We start from the raw sequence: 24,938 nt of genomic DNA, 5'->3' as shown, positions 1-24,938 counted from the left end.
CATTCAAAAATGAAAGTCGTGCTGGCACAAAATTGGACATTCGACATTCAAAAATTAATTTCGTGCCAGCACAACATTGGACATTGGGCATTCAAAAATGAATGTAGTGCCAGCAGTGCAATTAGCAGGAGGTGCACAGCAGGGGATTGTAAAGCCTTTAAAATAGTCACTATCAAGCACTCATTATTATTATGTCGCGTCTTAGAACAAAGGCGTCAACAATAATCCACAAGTGCTTGCGGATTATTCTACTGGATAGAACGATGATAAAAACAAGACAGTACGATAGGAAAAACACGACATAACGATGATGAAAACACGACAGTACAATAGGAAAAACACGACATAACGATGATGAAAACACGACAGTACGATGAAAAAACAACGACATAACGATGATGAAAACACGATAGTACGATGGTAAAAACACGACATAACGATGATGAAAACACGACAGTACGATGGTAAAAACACGACATAACGATGATGAAAACACGACAGTACGATGGTAAAAGCACGACATAACGATGATGAAAACACGACAGTACGATGGTAAAAGCACGACGTAACGATGATGAAAACACGACAGTACGATGGTAAAATCACGACATAACGATGATGAAAACACGACAGAACGATGGTAAAACAACGACATATCGATGATGAAAACACGACAGTACGATGGTAAAAACACGACATATCGATGATAAAAACACGACAGTACGATGGAAAAGCACGACATAACGATGATGAAAGCACGACATAACGATGATGAAAACACGACAGTACGATGGTAAAAGCATGACATAACGATGATGAAAACACAACAGTACGATGGTAAAAACACGACATAACGATGATGAAAACACGACAGTACGATGGTAAAAGCATGACATAACGATGATGAAAACACGACAGTACGATGGTAAAAGCACGACATAACGATGATGAAAACACGACAATACGATGGTAAAAGCACGACATAACGATGATGAAAACACGACAGTACGATGGTAAAAACACGACATAACGATGATGAAAACACGACAGTACGATGGTAAAATCACGACATAACCATGATGAAAACACGACAGTGCGATGGTAAAAGCACGACACAACGATGATGAAAACACGACAGTACGATGGTAAAACACGACATAACGATGATGAAAACACGACAGTACGATGGTAAAATCACGACATAACGATGATGAAAACACGACAGTACGATGGTAAAAGCACGACACAACGATGATGAAAACACGACAGTACGATGGTAAAACACGACATAACGATGATGAAAACACGACAGTACGATGAAAAAACACGACATAACGATGATGAAAACACGACAGTACGATGGTAAAAACACGATATAACGATGATGAAAACACGACAGTACGATGGTAAAACACGACATAACGATGATGAAAACACGACAGTACGATGAAAAAACACGACATAACGATGATGAAAACACGACAGTACGATGGTAAAAACACGATATAACGATGATGAAAACACGACAGTACGATGGTAAAATCACGACATAACGATGATGAAAACACGACATATCGATGATGAAAACACGACAGTACGATGGTAAAAACACGACATAACGATGATGAAAACACGACAGTACGATGGGAAAAACACGACATAACGATGATGAAAACAAGACAGTACGATGGTAAAAGCATTACATAACGATGATGAAAACACGACAGTACGATGAAAAAACACGACATAACGATGATGAAAACACGACAGTACGATGGTAAAAACACGATATAACGATGATGAAAACACGACAGTACGATGGTAAAAGCATGACATAACGATGATGAAAACACGACAGTACGATGAAAAAACACGACATAACGATCATGAAAACACGACAGTACGATGATGAAAACACTACAGTACGATGGTAAAAGCATGACATAACGATGATGAAAACACGACAGTACGATGGTAAAATCACGACATATCGATGATGAAAACACGACAGTACGATGGTAAAATCACGACATATCGATGATGAAAACACGACAGTACGATGGTAAAATCACGACATAACGATGATGAAAACACGACAGTACGATGGTAAAATCACGACATAACGATGATGAAAACACGACAGTACGATGGTAAAAACACGACATAACGATGATGAAAACACGACAGTACGATGGTAAAAGCATGACATAACGATGATGAAAACACGACAGTACGATGGTAAAAGCATGACATAACGATGATGAAAACACGACAGGACGATGGTAAAATCATGACATAACGATGATGAAAACACGACAGTACGATGGTAAAAGCATGACATAACGATGATGAAAACACGACAGTACGATGGTAAAACACGACATAACGATGATGAAAACACGACAGTACGATGGTAAAACACGACATAACGATGATGAAAACACGACAGTACGATGGTAAAAACACGACATAACGATGATGAAAACACGACAGTACGATGGTAAAATCACGACATAACGATGATGAAAACACGACAGTACGATGGTAAAACAACGACATATCGATGATGAAAACACGACAGTACGATGAAAAAACAACGACATATCGATGATGAAAACACGACAGTACGATGAAAAAACACGACATAACGATGATGAAAACACGACAGTACGATGGTAAAAACACGACATAACGATGATGAAAACACGACAGTACGATGGTAAAATCACGACATAACGATGATGAAAACACGACATATCGATGATGAAAACACGACAGTACGATGGTAAAAACACGACATAACGATGATGAAAACACGACAGTACGATGAAAAAACACGACATAACGATGATGAAAACACGACAGTACGATGGTAAAAACACGATATAACGATGATGAAAACACGACAGTACGATGGTAAAAGCATGACATAACGATGATGAAAACACGACAGTACGATGAAAAAACACGACATAACGATCATGAAAACACGACAGTACGATGATGAAAACACGACAGTACGATGGTAAAAGCACGACATAACGATGATGAAAACACGACAGTACGATGGTAAAATCACGACATATCGATGATGAAAACACGACAGTACGATGGTAAAATCACGACATATCGATGATGAAAACACGACAGTACGATGGTAAAATCACGACATATCGATGATGAAAACACGACAGTACGATGGTATAAACACGACATAACGATGATGAAAACACGACAGTACGATGGTAAAAGCATGACATAACGATGATGAAAACACGACAGTACGATGGTAAAAGCATGACATAACGATGATGAAAACACGACAGGACGATGGTAAAATCATGACATAACGATGATGAAAACACGACAGTACGATGGTAAAAGCATGACATAACGATGATGAAAACACGACAGTACGATGGTAAAACACGACATAACGATGATGAAAACACGACAGTACGATGGTAAAACACGACATAACGATGATGAAAACACGACAGTACGATGGTAAAAACACGATATAACGATGATGAAAACACGACAGTACGATGGTAAAATCACGACATAACGATGATGAAAACACGACAGTACGATGGTAAAGCAACGACATATCGATGATGAAAACACGACAGTACGATGAAAAAACAACGACATATCGATGATGAAAACACGACAGTACGATGAAAAAACACGACATAACGATGATGAAAACACGACAGTACGATGGTAAAAACACGACATAACGATGATGAAAACACGACAGTACGATGGTAAAATCACGACATAACGATGATGAAAACACGACATATCGATGATGAAAACACGACAGTACGATGGGAAAAACACGACATAACGATGATGAAAACACGACAGTACGATGGTAAAAGCATGACATAACGATGATGAAAACACGACAGTACGATGGTAAAATCACGACATATCGATGATGAAAACACGACAGTACGATGGTAAAATCACGACATATCGATGATGAAAACACGACAGTACGATGGTAAAATCACGACATATCGATGATGAAAACACGACAGTACGATGGTAAAATCACGACATATCGATGATGAAAACACGACAGTACGATGGTAAAAACACGACATAACGATGATGAAAACACGACAGTACGATGGTAAAAGCATGACATAACGATGATGAAAACACGACAGTACGATGGTAAAAGCACGACATAACGATGATGAAAACACGACAGTACGATGGTAAAAGCATGACATAACGATGATGAAAACACGACAGTACGATGGTAAAAGCATGACATAACGATGATGAAAACACGACAGTACGATGGTAAAACACGACATAACGATGATGAAAACACGACAGTACGATGGTAAAACACGACATAACGATGATGAAAACACGACAGTACGATGGTAAAAACACGATATAACGATGATGAAAACACGACAGTACGATGGTAAAATCACGACATAACGATGATGAAAACACGACAGTACGATGGTAAAACAACGACATATCGATGATGAAAACACGACAGTACGATGAAAAAACAACGACATATCGATGATGAAAACACGACAGTACGATGAAAAAACACGACATAACGATGATGAAAACACGACAGTACGATGGTAAAAACACGATATAACGATGATGAAAACACGACAGTACGATGGTAAAATCACGACATAACGATGATGAAAACACGACATATCGATGATGAAAACACGACAGTACGATGGTAAAAACACGACATAACGATGATGAAAACACGACAGTACGATGGTAAAAGCATTACATAACGATGATGAAAACACGACAGTACGATGAAAAAACACGACATAACGATGATGAAAACACGACAGTACGATGGTAAAAACACGACATAACGATGATGAAAACACGACAGTACGATGGTAAAAGCATGACATAACGATGATGAAAACACGACAGTACGATGAAAAAACACGACATAACGATGATGAAAACACGACAGTACGATGATGAAAACACTACAGTACGAAGGTAAAAGCATGACATAACGATGATGAAAACACGACATTACGATGGTAAAAGCACGACATAACGATGATGAAAACACGACAGTACGATGAGGAAAGCGCACAATCACGTTGAAACGATGGTAAAAACACGACACTACGATGGTGAAACACGACAATACGATGGTGAAACACGATAGTATATCGTATTATCATCACTATACTATCACATTATCGCGTGTTCGTTATCGTACAGTTTGATTTTTATCATCGTACTCATTATTATTATGTCGCGTCTTAGAACAAAGACTTCAACAATAATCCACAAGTGCTTGTGGATTATTCTACTGGATAGAACGATGATGAAAACACGACAGTACTATGAAAAACGCGACAGTACGATAGGAAAAACACGACAGTACGATGATGAAAACTTGACAGTACTATGAAAAACCCGACAGTACGATAGGAAAAACACGACATAACAATGATGAAAACACGACAGTACGATAGGAAAAACACGACATAACGATGATGAAAACACGACAGAACGATAGGAAAAACACGACATAACGATGATGAAAACACGACAGTACGATAGGAAAAACACGACATAACGATGATGAAAACACGACAGTACGATGAAGAAAACACGACAGTACGATAGGAAAAACACGACATAACGATGATGAAAACACAACAGTACGATGGTAAAAACACGACATAACGATGATGAAAACACGACAGTACGATGGTAAAAACACGACATAACGATGATGAAAACACGATAGTACGATGAAAAAACAACGACATATCGATGATGAAAACACGACAGTACGATGATGAAAACACTACAGTACGATGATGAAAACACGACAGTAAGATGAAAAAACAACGACATAACGATGATGAAAACACGACAGTACGATGGTAAAAACAACGACATAACGATGATGAAAACACGACAGTACGATGAAAAAACAACGACATATCGATGATGAAAACACGACAGTACGATGATGAAAACACTACAGTACGATGATGAAAACACGACAGTACGATGAAAAAACAACGACATAACGATGATGAAAACACGACAGTACGATGAAAAAACAACGACATAACGATGATGAAAACACGACAGTACGATGATGAAAACACGACAGTACGATGATGAAAACACGACAGTAAGATGAAAAAACAACGACATAACGATGATGAAAACACGATAGTACGATGGTAAAAACACGACATAACGATGATGAAAACACGATAGTACGATGAAAAAACAACGACATATCGATGATGAAAACACGACAGTACGATGATGAAAACACTACAGTACGATGATGAAAACACGACAGTAAGATGAAAAAACAACGACATAACGATGATGAAAACACGACAGTACGATGAAAAAACAACGACATAACGATGATGAAAACACGACAGTACGATGGTAAAAACACGACATAACGATGATGAAAACACGACAGTACGATGAAAAAACAACGACATATCGATGATGAAAACACGACAGTACGATGAAAAAACAACGACATATCGATGATGAAAACACGACAGTACGATGAAAAAACAACGACATATCGATGATGAAAACACGACAGTACGATGGTAAAAACACGACATAACGATGATGAAAACACGACAGTACGATGGTAAAAACACGACATAACGATGATGAAAACACGACAGTACGATGGTAAAAACACGACATAACGATGATGAAAACACGACAGTACGATGGTAAAAACACGACATAACGATGATGAAAACACGACATAACGATGATGAAAACACGACAGTACGATGGTAAAATCACGACATAACGATGATGAAAACACGACAGTACGATGGTAAAATCACGACATAACGATGATGAAAACACGACAGTACGATGGTAAAATCACGACATAACGATGATGAAAACACGACAGTACGATGGTAAAAACAACGACATAACGATGATGAGAACACGACAGTACGATGGTAAAAACACGATATAACGATGATGAAAACACGACAGTACGATGGTAAAAACACGACATAACGATGATGAAAACACGACAGTACGATGGTAAAAACAACGACATAACGATGATGAAAACACGACAGTACGATGATGAAACACGACATAACGATGATTAAAACACGACATAACGATGATGAAAACACGACAGCACGATGAAAAAACAACGACATATCGATGATGAAAACACGACGGTACGATGAAAAAACAACGACATATCGATGACGAAAACACGACAGTACGATGAGGAAAACGCAAAATCACGTCGAAACGATGGTAAAACACGACACTACGATGGTGAAACACGACACTACGATGGTGAAACACGATAGTATATCGTATTATCATCACTATACTATCCCATTATCGCGTTTTCGTTATCGTACAGTCTCATTTTCATCATCGTACTTTCGCTTTTTCATCATCGTACTATCGAGTATCGCGTTTCAGATCCAACACACGCGATGGCTCTAACTGAATTCCGCAGGTAACGAGGCTTGCCGTAAAAACCTTTCTTGCATATCTAAAATGATCAATTAGTGGATAAGTTGACGTAGAAAATTCATTTTTTGTAAATTTCACCAAAAACCGTGTGCAACCAATTTTAAATCAATATTAAAGTCAAACGGTTCCGCCTAAAAATCGTGTTCGAACGATTATTTATTTTCAATTTTAATCAAAAGCCTTGCATACTTACATATGTCAATACGCTTTATTCAAATGACAAAATCTACTTTTCATAAACTATACAATAAAAGAAATAAGAAGTGACGTGTTGTTTTGCGTGACTCATTTTTGGAAATCCAGAAAAAAATAGCAAGAAACATTATAACAAAGGATTATAAAATAGCGGATTAAAAATAATCGATTTTAATATGTTCATATCAACAATAAAAACAAGCTGGATTAAAACAATAATTGACGATTCCAACAGTGGTAGTTGGAAAGTACCGTACCTAAAGGAAATAAATAAACTTGGTGGTAAAATCTTACTTGAGGGAATATTTCACTGAAATATATGCTACCTGATAAACAGAATAAATTTCTAAAAGATATACTTACAAGTTGGACAAGGTTAAATTGTACTAAGGAAATAGAACATATTCTAACGCAAATACTTTGGTATAATGAATATATCAAAACATGTTAACATCTATTCTTTTACAAAGAATGGTATATACATGGCGTCATATACATACACCATTTATTTAAAAACACGACAAAACCATTTTACACATTTGAAGAACTTAAAATAAAGTATAATATACCAAACACAGATTTTCTCAAATATCATTCACTTATTTCAAGCATACCAGATAAATGGAAACGTACGTTAAAAAGCAAATGTAAAAACATGAGTCCAAAAGTCAAATTTATTGACAAAATACTAGGAATTAAAAAACCAAACAAATATGTCTATGAACATTATATGAAACAAACCATTAAAGGAGTGATTATTAAATCTAAAAATAAATGGAATAATATATTTGAAGACCTCGACTGTAAATCGATATATTTAAATCCCATTAAATGTACTATAGACACAAAACTTAGAGCGTTTCAATATAAGTATATCAATAGATTAGTGCCAACGAACACATATCTTTTCAATTAGTCCAATCTACCCTTTGTGATATGTGTGACATGAATATCGAAACAATAAAGCACTTGTTCTTGGAGTGCCATCATAGTCAAGTTTTTTGGTCAAATATCAAAAACTAATCGGTAAAAATAATATCCTAGAACTAATTGATTATAAAACAATATCATTTGGTGTAGAGCCTAAAACAGATTATTCCGTAATAAATTACTTCATTGTATTAGCAGCAAAACACTATATCTACAAGTGTAAGGTGAACCAATCTCAACTTAAATACGAATATTTTATTACATTTGTTAAAGAAAGAAAAGAAATGGAAGCACATATAGCCTTAACTAAAAACAAACTAAACATACATAAAAGAAAATGGAATCACCTGGTCTTGGAATAACCACATAAAAGTCAAGTTTCTCTTTGCAAAACATACCCTCTGCCTCTTACTATTATTAAAAAGTATATATGTTAATAGCAGTTCTATGTACAAAGCAGACTGCGATAATTTTTGTTCAGTTTTCACCCGGAACCAAACTATCTTTCTCTTTTTCTCCATTCTTTCTATAATTAACCTACCTTTAATCTTTCTCTAACACTCTCCTGAACAGCATTAGATATTGTTAACATAACTTGTATATGTTTTTGTAATATATATATGCATGTATATTAAAAACATGTAACTTGTTGAACAGTAGTATGTGTATAATATTTAGTGATACAATAATACATACAAAAGTTAATAAAAATCCCAGAAAACATTTTGCTACTGAGCTTGTTTCTGTAGTTTTTCGCATAAATATTACAATTCGATAACAAATAGCCTATATGCCAGAATGTGATTGATATGGCACTGCCTAGGCTTAATTAGAGCTGTAAACGGGTTTGTTTGGCTCCAAATGGGCTATATTGCTGCCAACATGTGGTCTATTAGGCATTGAGTGGTCTAATTATGATTTGCAGATGTGTATTTTGGCTCTAAATAGGCTTTATGGCTGCCGACATGTGGTCTGTCTGACACTGAGAAGTCTCAATGAGAGTTGCACATGGGTTTGGTTGGCTCTAAATGGACTTTCTGACTGTATGCAAGTGATATATTGGGCATTGAGTTGTCTATATTAGAGCTGCATATGTGTTTGTTTGGCTCTAAATTGGCTTTATGGTTGCCTATGTATAGTAAGTTTGGCACTAAGTAGTTTAAATTAGTATTGTTAATTGTATTTGTTTGTCTTTAAAAAGCTTTTATGGTGCCAACATGTGGTATGTAAGATACTAAGTAGACTGAACTAGAGTTGTGTATGTGTTTGTTTGGCTTTAAATAGCTTCTATGCTGCCAACATGTGGAATGTAAGACACTGAGTAGTCTGAACTAGAGTTGTATATGTGTTTGATTGGCTCTACATGGGCTTTTATGGTGCCAACATGTGGTATATCAAAATGAACATAAAACCTTGTGCGAAAATCAAAAAAAATTAAAACCTTACAACACATGTTGCATGTTTTAGGGCAGGCAAATTTCGCATATGTATGATCTTGGCATAGACTCGTGTCCCTCTGACATGCAAGGACATCGAGGTCAGCACATCCTTGTGTTCCTCCATTGTTGCTGGTGGTGGTTGGGGCAGCAGCGGTTGATGTGGCAGCAGAAGCAGTGGTGGTTGGGGCAGCAGTGGTTGACACAACTACAACAGAGATATTTGAAATACTTATTGTACAAGTGCGTGAACCTGTGGACTACTTTTCGTTCGCTTTTTCGCCCAGTGATCTGTATATTGTACAAGTTTAAAAAAAAGACCAGGAAATTGGAGTTCAACATGACTGTGCTAATGACTTTTAAGCATACGAACAAGTTATTTCTCTATCGTTAAACATCTTTTTTTGATGATCATTAAAGCATTGAAATTGACCCTGCAAACCCAAATGCAATCAAGGTACGGCTTCCTATTAGTTCAGGCTGGTATTACATATCATATTGCCAATGTAACAGGCTAGTGCAGTGACTAAGTCACAACTATGATCACCAAGCTTATCCAACTCAGTTAACTCCCGAAACTTACATTATCTCTCAGCACAACAAAGAGTTGGGACCAGTTTTGCCATTTAGGGGACGCTATACCCTACAACATGCATTCGTCGGGGTGACCGGGATGATATTAAGTCACCGGTTTCCAACGGTAACACCATGAAAAGGAACTGTAATGTTGTTATAATATGTTTTGAAATGGTTGTAGAGCAATGAAAAGCAGATGAAAAGTGAAATCATTATAAAGTTTTCAGCAAAAACATTGTGTGTTTTTTTAGTTGAAAATGAGTATCATGTTGACCCCCATTGTCCCGCTATTTGTATTATATGAAGGGTAAGGAAGGGTGTCAAAAAATGTTAAACTACATTTTCGTTCTTTCATGATATTTCCTTGGACCATGTTCAACATATCCCATGAAAATACGTCATAAAAATACGCTATAAAATAGTTCATGAATATGAATCGCGTTGTTGTTATCAATCAAAATAACTCTTATATTTTAAATGAAGGGGAAAATAATCATTTGGTAGAATTGCGACATACCATTCTCACAATGGTTTCCTTCTCTCCCATATGGGCATGTACAAGTGTAAGGATGGTTGACGTCAATCTGGTTTACACAGGTCCCACCATTCAAGCACGGCGACACAGCTCCACAGTAATCTAGACAATAAACACAAAAAGCGTTGCAAAACATCCACAATTCACAGTGTTCTCATTTGTCTTGAAATAACTCTTTTTTCCAGTAGTCTATTATCCTCATTTGTTGATGACACTCATAAAAAAAAAACACTTTTATTTTGCAGATCTATAAGTGACCGTAACTTAAAAAGACATCTGGTCAATTATGTTATGAGTTACGTTATTTCAATACAAATATATACAGTCGAATATAACTCGATAAGCGAACTCAGTAATCTCGGTGTTATGGTTATGTTAAACTATTTTTGAATGTGTTTGGTTCAGTTATACCAGTAGTGTATTTTGGTTATATCGAATGTTCTTATCTCGAAGTATTTTCCGAGGTCCGAACGACGTCGACAAAACGAATTTTGACTGTATATGTTATTGTTTTCGAATAAGAAAAGAATTACCCCATAGTGGCTAGAGCGGAAATACTTTGAGAAGAATGTATCATTGGCTAGAAAATCCTTTAACATGTTTCATCCATTGACGAAATAGTGACAAAAAAGAACCGTTTATCGGAATATTTCCGTAATCAACCTCACTGCAGTTGATGAATTGTTCAATACCAATCCTAATATAACATTGATTTATATTATACACATACTACATTATAATGCCATTGCATTAAACCTGTAACTTAACTAAACCAAAGAAATCATTAACATACCAAAATATTCACAGTAGTCTCCGTATCGGTTGGGGTAGCATTGACAATGTGGTCTTCCATTCTGCATATGGCACGTTCCTTCATGTGAGCAGTCCTCGCTATGGCAATCAGTGGATGAATGATTTGAGGCTAGACAATTGAAAAAAAAATCAGAAAAATCAGTACATGTATGATACTATGCAAACATATAGAGCCAGAAAAGTAGGTTTGTGCGTGGTTCCTGGCTAGAAAATTGAGTCTGACATTCAGTCTATGCAAGTTTCAAGGCTAAAATATTGGGCCTGACAATCAGTGGATGCATGGTTCAAGGTTAAAATATTCCGCCTGTCAATCATTGGATGCATGGTTCAAAGCTTAAATATTGGGCCTGACAGTCATTGGATACATACCTTTTGGCTTGAATATTGGGTCTGACAATCATTGGATACATGATTCAAGGCTAGAATATTGGGTCTGGCAATCATTGGATGCATGGTTCAAGGCTAGAATATTGGGTCTGACAATCATTGGATACATGATTCAAGGCTGGAATATTGGGTCTGGCAATCATTGGATGCATGGTTCAAGGCTAGAATATTGGGTCTGACAATCATTGGATGCATGGTTCAAGGCTAGAATATTGGGTCTGACAATCATTGGATGCATGGTTCAAGGCTAGAATATTGGGTCTGACAATCATTGGATGCATGGTTCAAGGCTAGAATATTGGGTCTGACAATCATTGGATGAATGGTTCAAGGCTAGAATATTGGGTCTGACAATCATTGGATGCATGATTCAAGGCTAGAATATTGGGTCTGGCAATCATTGGATGCATGATTCCTGGCTAGAATATTGGGTCTGGCAATCATTGGATGCATGGTTCAAGGCTGGAATATTGGGTCTGACAATCATTGGATGCATGATTCAAGGCTAGAATATTGGGTCTGGCAATCATTGGATGCATGGTTCAAGGCTGGAATATTGGGTCTGGCAATCATTGGATGCATGGTTCAAGGCTAGAATATTGGGTCTGGCAATCATTGGATGCATGATTCAAGGCTGGAATATTGGGTCTGACAATCATTGGATGCATGGTTCAAGGCTGGAATATTGGGTCTGACAATCATTGGATGCATGATTCAAGGCTGGAATATTGGGTCTGGCAATCATTGGATGCATGATTCAAGGCTGGAATATTGGGTCTGGCAATCATTGGATGCATGATTCAAGGCTGGAATATTGGGTCTGACAATCATTGGATGCATGGTTCAAGGCTAGAATATTGGGTCTGGCAATCATTGGATGCATGGTTCAAGGCTGGAATATTGGGTCTGACAATCATTGGATGCATGATTCAAGGCTGGAATATTGGGTCTGGCAATCATTGGATGCATGATTCAAGGCTGGAATATTGGGTCTGGCAATCATTGGATGCATGGTTCAAGGCTAGAATATTGGGTCTGACAATCATTGGATGCATGGTTCAAGGCTAGAATATTGGGTCTGACAATCATTGGATGCATGGTTCAAGGCTAGAATATTGGGTCTGACAATCATTGGATGCATGGTTCAAGGCTAGAATATTGGGTCTGACAATCATTGGATGCATGGTTCAAGGCTAGAATATTGGGTCTGACAATCATTGGATGCATGGTTCAAGGCTAGAATATAGCGTCTGACAATCATTGGATGCATGGTTCAAGCTAGAATATAGGGTCTGACAATCATTGGATGCACGGTTCAAGGCTAGAATATTGGGCCTGACAATCATTGGATGCACGGTCCAAGGCTTAAATATTGGGCCTGACAATCATTGGATAAATGGTTCAAGGCTAGAATATTGGGCCTGACAATCATTGGGTGCATGGTTCAAGGGGGTTAGAATATTGGGCCTGACTATAATTGGATGCATGGTTCAAGGCTTGAATATAGGGCCTGGCAATCATTGAATACATGGTTCTTGGCTAGAATTTAGGGCCTTACAATCATTGGATGCATGGTTCAAGGCTCGAATTTTGGGCCTGACAATCATTGGATGCATGGTTCAAGGCTAGAATATTGGTTCTGATAATCATTGGATTCATAATTCCTGGCTAGAATAGAGGGTCTGACAATCATTGGATGAATGGTTCAAGACTAGAATATATATTCTGACAATCATTGGATGCAAGCTTGAATATTGAGGCCGAATATGACTTTGTTTATCATTCCAAATTTCAATATTGAGACCGAATATGACTTTACTCATGGTTTCAGACTAAAACAGTGATCCAACTGATTCAACTGGGTCAAGGCCGGGAAACTTGGTCTGACAATTGATTGACGTATGGGTAAAAGCTTGAAAATTGGGTCTGAAAATCATTGATTGCATTGTTCAATGCTAGTGAGATGAGGTTGACTGTCAGTTGGTACATGGTTCCAGACAAGGAAAAAAAGTTTAACAGTTAGTGCAAATCTCGCTATAGCAATCACTGGATGAAAGGGTTGAGGCTAGAAAAATGAATCTGAAAGTCAGTCGATGCATGGTTGCAGGCTAGAAAAATCACTAGATGTATTGCCCGACACTAGGAAACTAAGTCTGACAGTGAAATTGAGATTACTAATCAGTAGTTGCATGGTTATGGCTAAAATATCGGATATGAAAATCTGTAAATGCAGGTTTCAAGGCTAGAAAATAGAAAATAAAATCTGAAATCAGTGGATGCATTGTTCCTGGCTAGAAAATCACTCGATGCTTTGCTCTAGGCTAGGAAGCTGAATCTGACAGTGGGTATGTGGTTTCAGACTAGGTAAATTAAGTTTATCCATCAGTTGGTGCATGGTTCCAGGCTAAAACAGAACTTCATTTGATCCATCGACATATTCAAACTATTTGAAGAGCAGATCAATATTCGACTCTTTTTTGTTAAAGTGTAATAGAATACTTAACGGCAATGACATTACGGCAAAATGCATACGTATTACCAAAAGGCTTGAATTGTTTTATTTTGACATACTTTGCTCAAGAACTACTTTTTTAGAATATTGAGCAATGGCATTTATCATTCTACTGAATAAGAGAACGTGCCTTTTGTGAAGACTACAAAAACATTATTTTGAATCAAGCTATGCTGTTCAAATAGCAAGTTGAGATTGAGATTAAAAAATGATTTTTTTTTTGTGAAACTGGTACCAGCCAGGGCTTATATTCAATGATCTAGGAACGATGAAGCTGATCAGAGTTCTTTTTATTATTAACTGACCAATACAGTGAATGAACTTATAAAGGATATATGACCATAAAATGAACTTAAGTTGAACATTGAATACCATCAAAGATGGCGTATTCAATCTAGTTCTTATTTTTATCTTTAACCAAGTCAAAGTTAAACAAATTTTACTCATGCGTTTGATATCAATCAAATATATTGAACATGACCCCATACCGATCAATATAGTCACATTTGATATCAGCCATTGTAATTCAAGGGAAGAAATACTTTTTTTATCGTAAGGATCTCCTAAAACTTACATATAGCGCTACCTGTGTAAAAGGCAATTTGTGCAGCAATTTCGTTAATTTTTTATTTTTCTAGTGTGTGATAAAAACTGGAAACAATTCGACCAAGCTCATTTAGCAACAATTGTTTAAGCTATCAAGTACAGTAGAATGCGACAGTTTGAATTAAAATTGCGTTTGAAGTGTGAAATTCGTTCAGATCTTCGCACACAGATATATTGTAGGGACATTGAAATATGTTGACATTTGGCGGTGTAATGTTCGCACACAGGAATACTTACATATAAGTTGACATGTTTCCCCATAGTAGTTATGATGACAACTGCACACATCAAATCCTTGAACGTTATAACAAACACCGTGGCCAGAACACGAGCTCCCACATGTTCCTTGCGCTATTTGCACATCTGAATTTCACAGCATGAGCATCCAGAGTATTATTTTTTTTCGAATAATATATAACCATTTAAGAAAATTAGTTATACTAATCGAAATTTTCTTTAAAATGGATGCTTCACCTGTAATGTCAGAGATAAGTTACACGTTAAAATGAATCACGTTATATCATGCATAAAATGTATGTATTTTAGTTTTAATAGCAAATTATTTAAAGAATAAATTGCAGGTTTGATGTCATTATCGGGTTATGAACGCAATTGGGCTGGTTAAAGTGAAGGACTCCACGTATACTTTGACCAGCCCAACTGCGTTCATATCCCCGAAAATGGCATCAACCCCGCAATTCATTCCTTACATTTACACTAATAGTTCATTACTTCATTCAAGAATTGTTAAAAAATACTTTATTTAATTTAAGAAAACCAGTAATCCTTTCTTACCCATTCTGTAATTAGAACGACCCGACTGTAACCGAAAACATTTATTTTAATGGCGTCACAATAACGCGGGAGAAGATCAACCACTTGAAATAACTTTTAAACGTAAAATTGAAACACTAATGGTAACAATACATTTTAAAAATAATAAACGAACACATTCTAATTTTTTTATTTATATTTTAAGGGACCTGCTGACACAATACAAACAATAACAAGATCAATAGTTTTCATGTATATTGTTATGCGATGAATTGCGATCCGAACATATTTGAAGATGTTGCGTTCATAGATTGATCAACGCAATTGCCGAAAGGCAGTTCATTTAAGCAATGGAAGTTGAGGTGTAAATATTGATTGGTTAATACTTAAGGTGTTTGCTTTGGCAGATGCCATACAGTTAATAACTTGAAAAGACATTTCCTAGTTACCTCTCATTTTGCGCATATGTACCGCGTTCTGTCAAGTGTCTGCGTTAAATGTATTCGCTATTCAATAAATAATTATACAATAATTAAAAATTCTTTAAACCCTCATTTATTTCAGCTGTACGTTTGTAGAATATAATCCACATAACCAAACCGTATCTATTCTAGCTATAATTCTGTGTAATATATACATACACCGTATGCCACATAACCAACCCTTATCTATTTCATCTGAAGGTGAGTGGAATATATACATATACAAAAATCCAGATAACAAAGCCTTATCTATTCTAGCTGTACGTCTGTAGAATATATACATACACCGTATTCCACATAACCGAACCGTATCTATTCTAGCTATAATTCTGTGTAATATATACATACACCGTATTCAACATAACCGAACCGTATCTATTCTAGCTATAATTCTGTGTAATATATACATACACCGTATTCAACATAACCGAACCGTATCTATTCTAGCTATAATTCTGTGTAATATATACATACACCGTATTCAACATAACCAACAAATATCTTTTTAAGCTGTACGTCTGTGGAATCAATACATTCACAGTGTTACACATAACCAACCCTTTTCTATTCTAGCTGAACATCTGTGAAATATATAAATACACCGTAGTTCACATTACCAGCCCTTATCTATTCTAGCTGCACGTCCGTGGAATATATACATATGCAGTTATCCACATAACCAACTTAATCTATTCTAGCTGCACGTCCGTGGAATATATACATATGCAGTTATCCACATAACCAACTTAATCTATTCTAGCTGCACGTCCGTGGATTATATACATACACAGTTATCCACATAACCATGACACGTTGCGCAACTTTCTTAGATCTATTGTATAGGATTAAAAGGATATTGTCATGTAGTTTTACCGTTAGCTTGTGTACAGTAGAGCAACAGATCATGAGATTATTGTTTTATTAGTTAATGTTACATCTAATGTATTACAAAATAAACGAATTTATTCCGAGGGAGCCGCAGCGACAGCTGGATTAGGTCTGTTTTATGTTATAGTGCATTAGCTTTTATGAACACCAACTTTTAGTATATCGTCCTAACCGAAGTAAGTATGAAATATTTAAGAATTACGTCACGACTTTGTACGATACGAAGGCCAATAATCTGTTTTCTTGACTCTGATATGGGTTCGAAGCTATGAACTACTAGTATAAGGAAATGTTCAACATCATATACCAACTTGTTGACACCGTGAGCCGTAATATCCATGGTAACATTGGCACTGTATATTGCTGGTGTCACCGATACAGCTGCCCTTTAGGGAACACTGGGACGTAGAGCATGCTGTAAGTATTTTTTGACTAAAGTTAAGATCAAAAACCGTGTTAAACAAATGACTGAAATATTATTTAGGTTTCATGATCGGACAATGTCTTTATAAAAATACACAATGACCCATACCATGCAGTAAGTCAATCTCCTATCTTGACTAGAAGATGACGTATTTTGTTGAAAACTATTTTAAGCCATTAAGTTTCATTAAATAACGTTGAATTCAAAGATGTTGTCTTTTAATTAATTAATAAAATAATATCTTTTTAAATGGCTCCAGGTGATTTTGATCATCATCACGTGTTAAACGTTGCGTCACGGCAGTGATTACTATACGGCAAGGGAACTAGTCGCTGTGTGGAGTTCAGTTCTAGGCATTAATCAAATGAGAACAATAAAACAGACGTGTAATACAACTTACTTAAAATTAAACATGTTTCAATTTGTAGCGACGTCCATGACACGTGTCTTGTCCCTTTTTATTACACCTTTTTATTACACCTTTTTATTACACCTTTGGCAGACCAAAGTAATGTTCTTTAAAGGTCATCATGTGAACAGTAAAGAACAAAATGGCTAATTTTGATAATTGTGGACACTTGCTTTTAACAGTTACAAAAACCATTTCTTTTAGAAGAAACATTATTATTCTAACACATTATACAGTGTTTAATTACGTCATGTATGCTACGTCTGAAGGCAAAATTTGCTTTAAATGAAGACTTAAATCAAAGATAACTTTTCTATTATTACACCATTTTAAATAAAACAAAGGGCAATCAATGCCGCTTAAAGAGCCTTGCCTTTCTTTTATTACTGAAGTTTGGTAAGGTGATGAGTTTCATCAAACACTTTGACAAGTTTCCAAAATAATGTTTTGACAGTGCTCCGTCAGACGGCCGTATTGTGAAAAGGTTTGTCGAAGTGTTTTAAGAAACTAAACTCACAATCAAAATCCGAAAAAGACCGAAAGCGTGGCTCCGTAAGCGGCGTAGACTGCGAATTTTTCTTTAAAATGGTGAAGAAATAGATAAGTTATCTTTGTTTAAAGTCTTCATTCGAAGCAAATATTGCCTTCCGACGTAGCATTTATGACGCAATATATTACGTGGTATACACACACTGTTATAAGTATTAAAAAGGGAAATTCCTCGTATTTCTTTTAATACAAACGTGTGTAAATTTGGTGACGTCTGCTAAAGATTCGATGCCTTGGAGTATTGTATGGAGTACACTAAGTCTCTTTATGAAACATTAAAGTATCATACCAATTATCAAATTAGTATCATATCATACTAATTCACTTTTTATCGGTATGCAATAACAGAAAGGCAATACAATCATTCCATAATACTCGTTGTTTATTGAAAATCACAATAGTGTCTAAAGCACATACATATTTATATGATTGAAGTACTTCTTCGTTTTGATGAAAACAGGTTCATTATTTTCATTTTTACAAAACTTTTTATAATGCATTCACATTTTTTGACAATCTGCTTACCACACAAAGACCACACGCGGCGGTATCGGTAAATGATGATGATGTTTTTAATATAATGATTTACATAAGAGGTGTAGTGTTTCACCATACTGGACCGATACTGTCACTTATGGCAAAGAAATGTATCAAATAATTGTCTGTATGTTTTATCCTAGCAAAGAAGTGCACCTAAAAAATAAATGAGTTTAAACTGTTTCGAGCGTTGCACTTAGACTTTAGATGGTACGCTATGTTATCAATTATTGCCTAATGTGAAAAGTACCATATAACTTAAGACCTTATTTTACTTAAACCAATCTGACTGAATTTAAAAATGACCAGCCAGAGTAATACTAAACAGAAAACTAGAAATAACAGCAATAATAGTCACTTTATTTTAGCAAACGTTCCGAAATATTATAAATGTTTACAGGAAAATGTATGAAAAATGTGGGTGCTCAATACAGAGCAACAAAACTCACCCCCAAAACGGGGTGTTATATTACGGTGAAGAACAAAATTGTTAAAGGCAAGCCAAGTCTGACGAATGTATGACTAAATACTTATAATTGCAAATTAAATCAGAATGGCAGTCAAAATGAACAAGTTAAAAATGAGATTAAGCAGGGCAAGTCCAAAGTACCACATGCTAGTGCTGTTTTAGATCCTACGTGAATTGTAATGGTGAATACTGGTGTTGAAATTGAACTGAGGCTATTGTCATCAATTGTCCACCATCAACCGAGAGGGTCAACAGGACTACCTGGTCAATCTCTCATAGACACCCAATAGTGCTGATAAATCAGATAGACAATTTGTAGGATATAAATATTTTAAATTAGAAGTCAATCTAGTAGTGGTCTACAAGTTGTTATAAAAAATGACAAAGTATTGCTTCACACATCTGAGGTAAAAGTTGGTGGCAGAGTTTTTTGTCAGATGTTGTCAGCAGGAAATTCTGGAGCAGAGTAGGGGGGGGAGTTTATTTACCCTCACCACCGGGTAATACCCATTCGGCGAGCACGCTACAGATTTCATTAAGTCTATAAGAATTAAAAACAATAACATCATAACTTTAAAAAGCAACAGTAAATGTAGCGTGGATGCTTTGGACTATAAAATATATCGACGTCCACACAAAAATAAAAATCTATAGTTAAATAATCAGTATTTTTAATATAAAATTATCGTCATAAGGTTATATCCATTACATGATGGTAAAAGGAACAGTATAAGTTTATCAATTGAAGACCTACATCGTATTTGTTTTCTTTTAAGGCTCATTCTACATGTATAAGGTATATTTCCTTGGCAGTATAAAAACTCGGTAGTTTGAAATTCATTAATATGAACGGATCTCATGCCGGCAAGTTGCCTAAACCTCCCCTATCAATGCAATGATAGGGGCGATGATTGCTGCTATGCACTGAGGACTATTTCACAGTGCGTTTGCCTGGATTTAAATATTCTTAGTTCTTTCTTTCTTTTTTTTGGTGGGGGGACTTTAATTTTAACCTGGAGCTACCCATGTGGTTGGCATAATGTGGTTTTTGATTTTACTTTATACCGAAGGGCCGATATGTGGCGCCTGTTCATAATAATGTGAAAATCTCGAGATATAACCAACCACAGGGGCCGCCCCAGGTTAGATTATACATTATAATCAGAAAAATGAATGCAAATAATTAAATATGTCGCTGTATTGCCAGGCAAACCAGGGTGGAGAATATAACCAGTCCCAGCATAAGACTCCACCCTTTAATGTAACAAATATGGAAGGGGTTTGCCAAGGAAATTTAAAAGTAGCATTTAGTTACTCCTCCTGGGTGAAATTAAAAGAAATACTAAGACCGTTTCCGGTAGATATTTTTGTTGGCGTAAACAAAGCCTATATATACGAATTGAAATCATGAAAATGATCCTTTTCAGGGCCACTGTTAAAATATAATATTATTAAGAATAATATTTGCATTAATTAGTGCTGCTTACATAGATGCAGAGCGTTATATACTAAGAAATGATCAGGGGTGAAGTAGATGCTCACACCTGATTGGCTTAAAATGCTTGCCCTTATTCACAATAAAAATATACATGAAATAGTCACTAAATTATCTACATCATACATCATGAAATATTCATTAAGGATTTATATAGTAAAACTTATACTCAAAGATATGTTAATAAGGGAAATCATAAAATATTAACTTCAGAAAATGATCAAATAGTCAAGCAGTAAAGACATCATTTTACCTGATAGGAACAAAAATATGCTGATCAAATAACTTAATATTTCCAGTCAAGTATAGTGTCCAACTTCACTCACTAATAAAGTCTTTAAGTATTTGCAAAGTTTTAATACATGAATAATAACTTACCAGTATAGTTAATCACAATATTCACTGAATAATAATTCAAATATCTGTCTGACCATGACACAATAGTGTCAACAAAGGCTCCAATGGAATCATCCAATGGGGCACTTGGTCCCTTTCTATTTATAAGCACAAAGGTATATTTACAGCACTAAAGTCTCATTATGTATAACAAGCATTTAAATGATCAAAATAGCATCAATGAAATCAAACACAAGCACTAATTATATAATGGAGATTAATAAGCAGAAATATTTTCAAACAATGGCCCCTAATTATAGAATTAAATCATTCTAATCACAGCTCTAACTGGACTGGGCCACTGCTGAAGCATCTAAATATAGACTGATTCCTTATCAACTAAAGGAAAGAAGATACTGGTTCAAATACACTAATTTATGTAATTATTTCTCACAAATGGTAAAACTTAAGGACTTATATAATTAAAACATTAAATATGGAAAAAGGCACCCAAATATGGCAAAATCATATAAAAATGTCTTTATAATAAAATATTGGCAAGAAAACTATATACAGGCAAGTAAAATGTCAGGGGAGGAGTTACCAGACTTGTATTTATGCATTTAGTTATTATATTAAAAAAAGATTGTTTCAAATAAGAAAATAGTATTCCTTATAATAAGTTATGAAATATTATGCAATCATGTTTAATTAAAACCTATTTTTACCACAATACGTTGAAATATTCGCTCTTGACAAACACACGTAGACCCATCGTTGCAAGGGCCTCGACGTATTTTGATAATTATATTGTGAAATGCTTGGCATTTGTTTGTTAGTAATTAATTAAGCAAAGTGGATTTACACCTCAACAAAGAAAAGATATATGTAAATAAAAGAACCGCCCTTACTTGTATGCTGACACTGATGTCCTGAATATCCAGAGTGACAGTGACATGTTTGATGTCCGTTAACTTCGGAACAGTCGCCATGGTGATTACAATATTGACTATCACATGTAGTATATGGCTGTCCATGTGAACTTGATTGAGATCCGGTCACTTAAACAGATGAGGTTATAAATTATATAAGATTATATAGATCCTTAATCTTTCACAAGTTATACAGGGATGTTTTATCATGAGTCGCGTAACGACAGGCATACCGTTACGTTGCATTGCTAAATATTCGCAACATAGATGTCCTTAGGACTGTAACTACCACTACATGGGGACACCGGGTACGCGTGTCCCGCGATTAAGCAGGCCGACTGTATGACGGGTTTGGCTACGTAATGCAGAGTGCAAAATCCGTCAAGCAAATCGCAAACCTAGTGTTACGGTAGGAACCAGTTTCTAGTGGCACCACAGGACAAGTTTGGTTGTGATTAAGGTTTGACGGCGTTATGTCAGTGAAGCGCTTGAAACGTACGTTCTACCGTTTGTTTGAAGAAAAGAGAAAGTTTACCTGTTTCAGAAAGAAAATGCACGCCCGCATTCCGTTAGACTGATTAAAAATTAGTATGTCAGTGATTTAAGACTGCTGACTTAAGATCAGATCAAATAGAATTTGTACCCAATGTTTCAGAGGATGGCATGGTCTGTAGTTTGTGTCATTGAGTAATAACTAATGAATTATGTCTGCTATTACCTTGTGTCCTGCAGAATTGCCAATGAATGTTGAGAAAGACAGGATGAATTGCCACCTTTATATTGAGAAAGATAGGATGAATTGCAAACTATAAGTTGAGAAAGAAATGATGAATTGCCAACAATAAGTGGAGAAAGAAAGGATTAATTGCCTACTATATGTCGAGATAGAAAGGATGAATTGCCAACTGAAAGTTGAGAAAGAAATGATAAATTGTCATCTGCAGGTAAAAGTTGAGAAAGAAAGGATGAATTACCAACTATATGTACAGAAAGAAATGACGAATTACCACCTATATATTGAGAAAGAAATGATGAATTGCCAGCTAAATGTAGTGAAAGAATAAATGAATTGCAAACTATTTGTTGAGATAGAGAGGATAATGGTTGGTGACTTGGATTAAATCCATAAACACTGACTTATTAAATTTTAAAATACCTTATCAGGGTGAGGAATTACTTGACTTAAAGGGGTTCTCACATGGGTTCCCACGGGTCACTACCGATGTAAGTGTGTTTAATTCCTAAATAACTTTTTCTGACAAAAATATATAAAAATAATTCTTTGCCTATAAATACTGTTTTATTTTCTGCTTCTACACATGCTAACTATTTTAGTTTATATTTTAATGATGCAACCCTTTGCCAAAATTTCAGGGTTGCATCGTTCTACACATTTCCGTCAAGATGATATTTTGGCCAAGGATTTCATCATTGAAATACAACCCGTTAAGTCACGTGATTCATCACCCTGCTTATAGAAAGAATGTGAATATAATTCGAAAACATGTTTGACCCAAGTTAACTACCGTAAAATCCCAAAAGTTCTGGTTAAATTAGAGTTAATTCTTGTTTGAGTTAAAATAACTGCAGCCAGTTTATATAAAGAGTATATATATATTGTACAACGAGTGCGAAGAGCGATTCATGTATTATAACGAGGCGTGAGGGTTGTTACTGTATTTGGCAAGTTTTTAATGCAATAAGTAAGCTGCGTACATTTAAATATCTGTATTGCTCCGCATTTTACTGTAGTAAATGTACCACTAGTTTCCGTCCGGATATAATGCATGAACGTTTAATACAGAAGAAACAACCCTTTAAAATGGCAAAACGATAATTTCAATCACGAGAAATGGGAGTAGGTACTATTGCTTATTATTTAATCTAGCTGACCACGAAAGAAGTAGGTTACTACTGCTGGTTTCTATTCTTAAAGTAGAATAAGATAAAAATGATACACATCGATAAATGGAATTTCAGTAATGTACGATGATATTAAGTTAGCCGCAATAAAGCGTCTTTAAGAACTTTTTCAACATTTAAACATTTCTTTTGTTCCCTGAGCTACATAATTGGTTCTTACCCTGTAAACTGCAGAACTAGCA

The 24,938-nt window shown here is 35.7% G+C and overlaps 1 protein-coding gene across 1 annotated transcript in view; it reads right to left on the bottom strand.

Moving 5' to 3' along the window:
• Nucleotides 1-8,797: 8,797 nt before the first annotated feature.
• The window catches only part of LOC128240412 (sushi, nidogen and EGF-like domain-containing protein 1), a 55,202-nt gene continuing 39,061 nt past the window's right edge, over nucleotides 8,798-24,938 (bottom strand). Inside the window, exons 7-12 of the mRNA XM_052957051.1 lie at nucleotides 22,813-22,962; nucleotides 17,990-18,097; nucleotides 15,776-15,901; nucleotides 12,014-12,142; nucleotides 10,120-10,317; nucleotides 8,798-8,826 (exon numbers count right to left, since the gene is read on the bottom strand). Coding sequence (XP_052813011.1) covers nucleotides 8,798-8,826; nucleotides 10,120-10,317; nucleotides 12,014-12,142; nucleotides 15,776-15,901; nucleotides 17,990-18,097; nucleotides 22,813-22,962 — 740 coding nt within the window. The remainder of the gene's footprint in view (nucleotides 8,827-10,119; nucleotides 10,318-12,013; nucleotides 12,143-15,775; nucleotides 15,902-17,989; nucleotides 18,098-22,812; nucleotides 22,963-24,938) is intronic.

The sequence above is a fragment of the Mya arenaria genome, chromosome 7 (genome assembly GCF_026914265.1).
Source record: "Mya arenaria isolate MELC-2E11 chromosome 7, ASM2691426v1".
Lineage (NCBI taxonomy): Eukaryota > Metazoa > Mollusca > Bivalvia > Myida > Myidae > Mya > Mya arenaria.
This window is presented reverse-complemented; position numbering and strand designations above follow the sequence as displayed.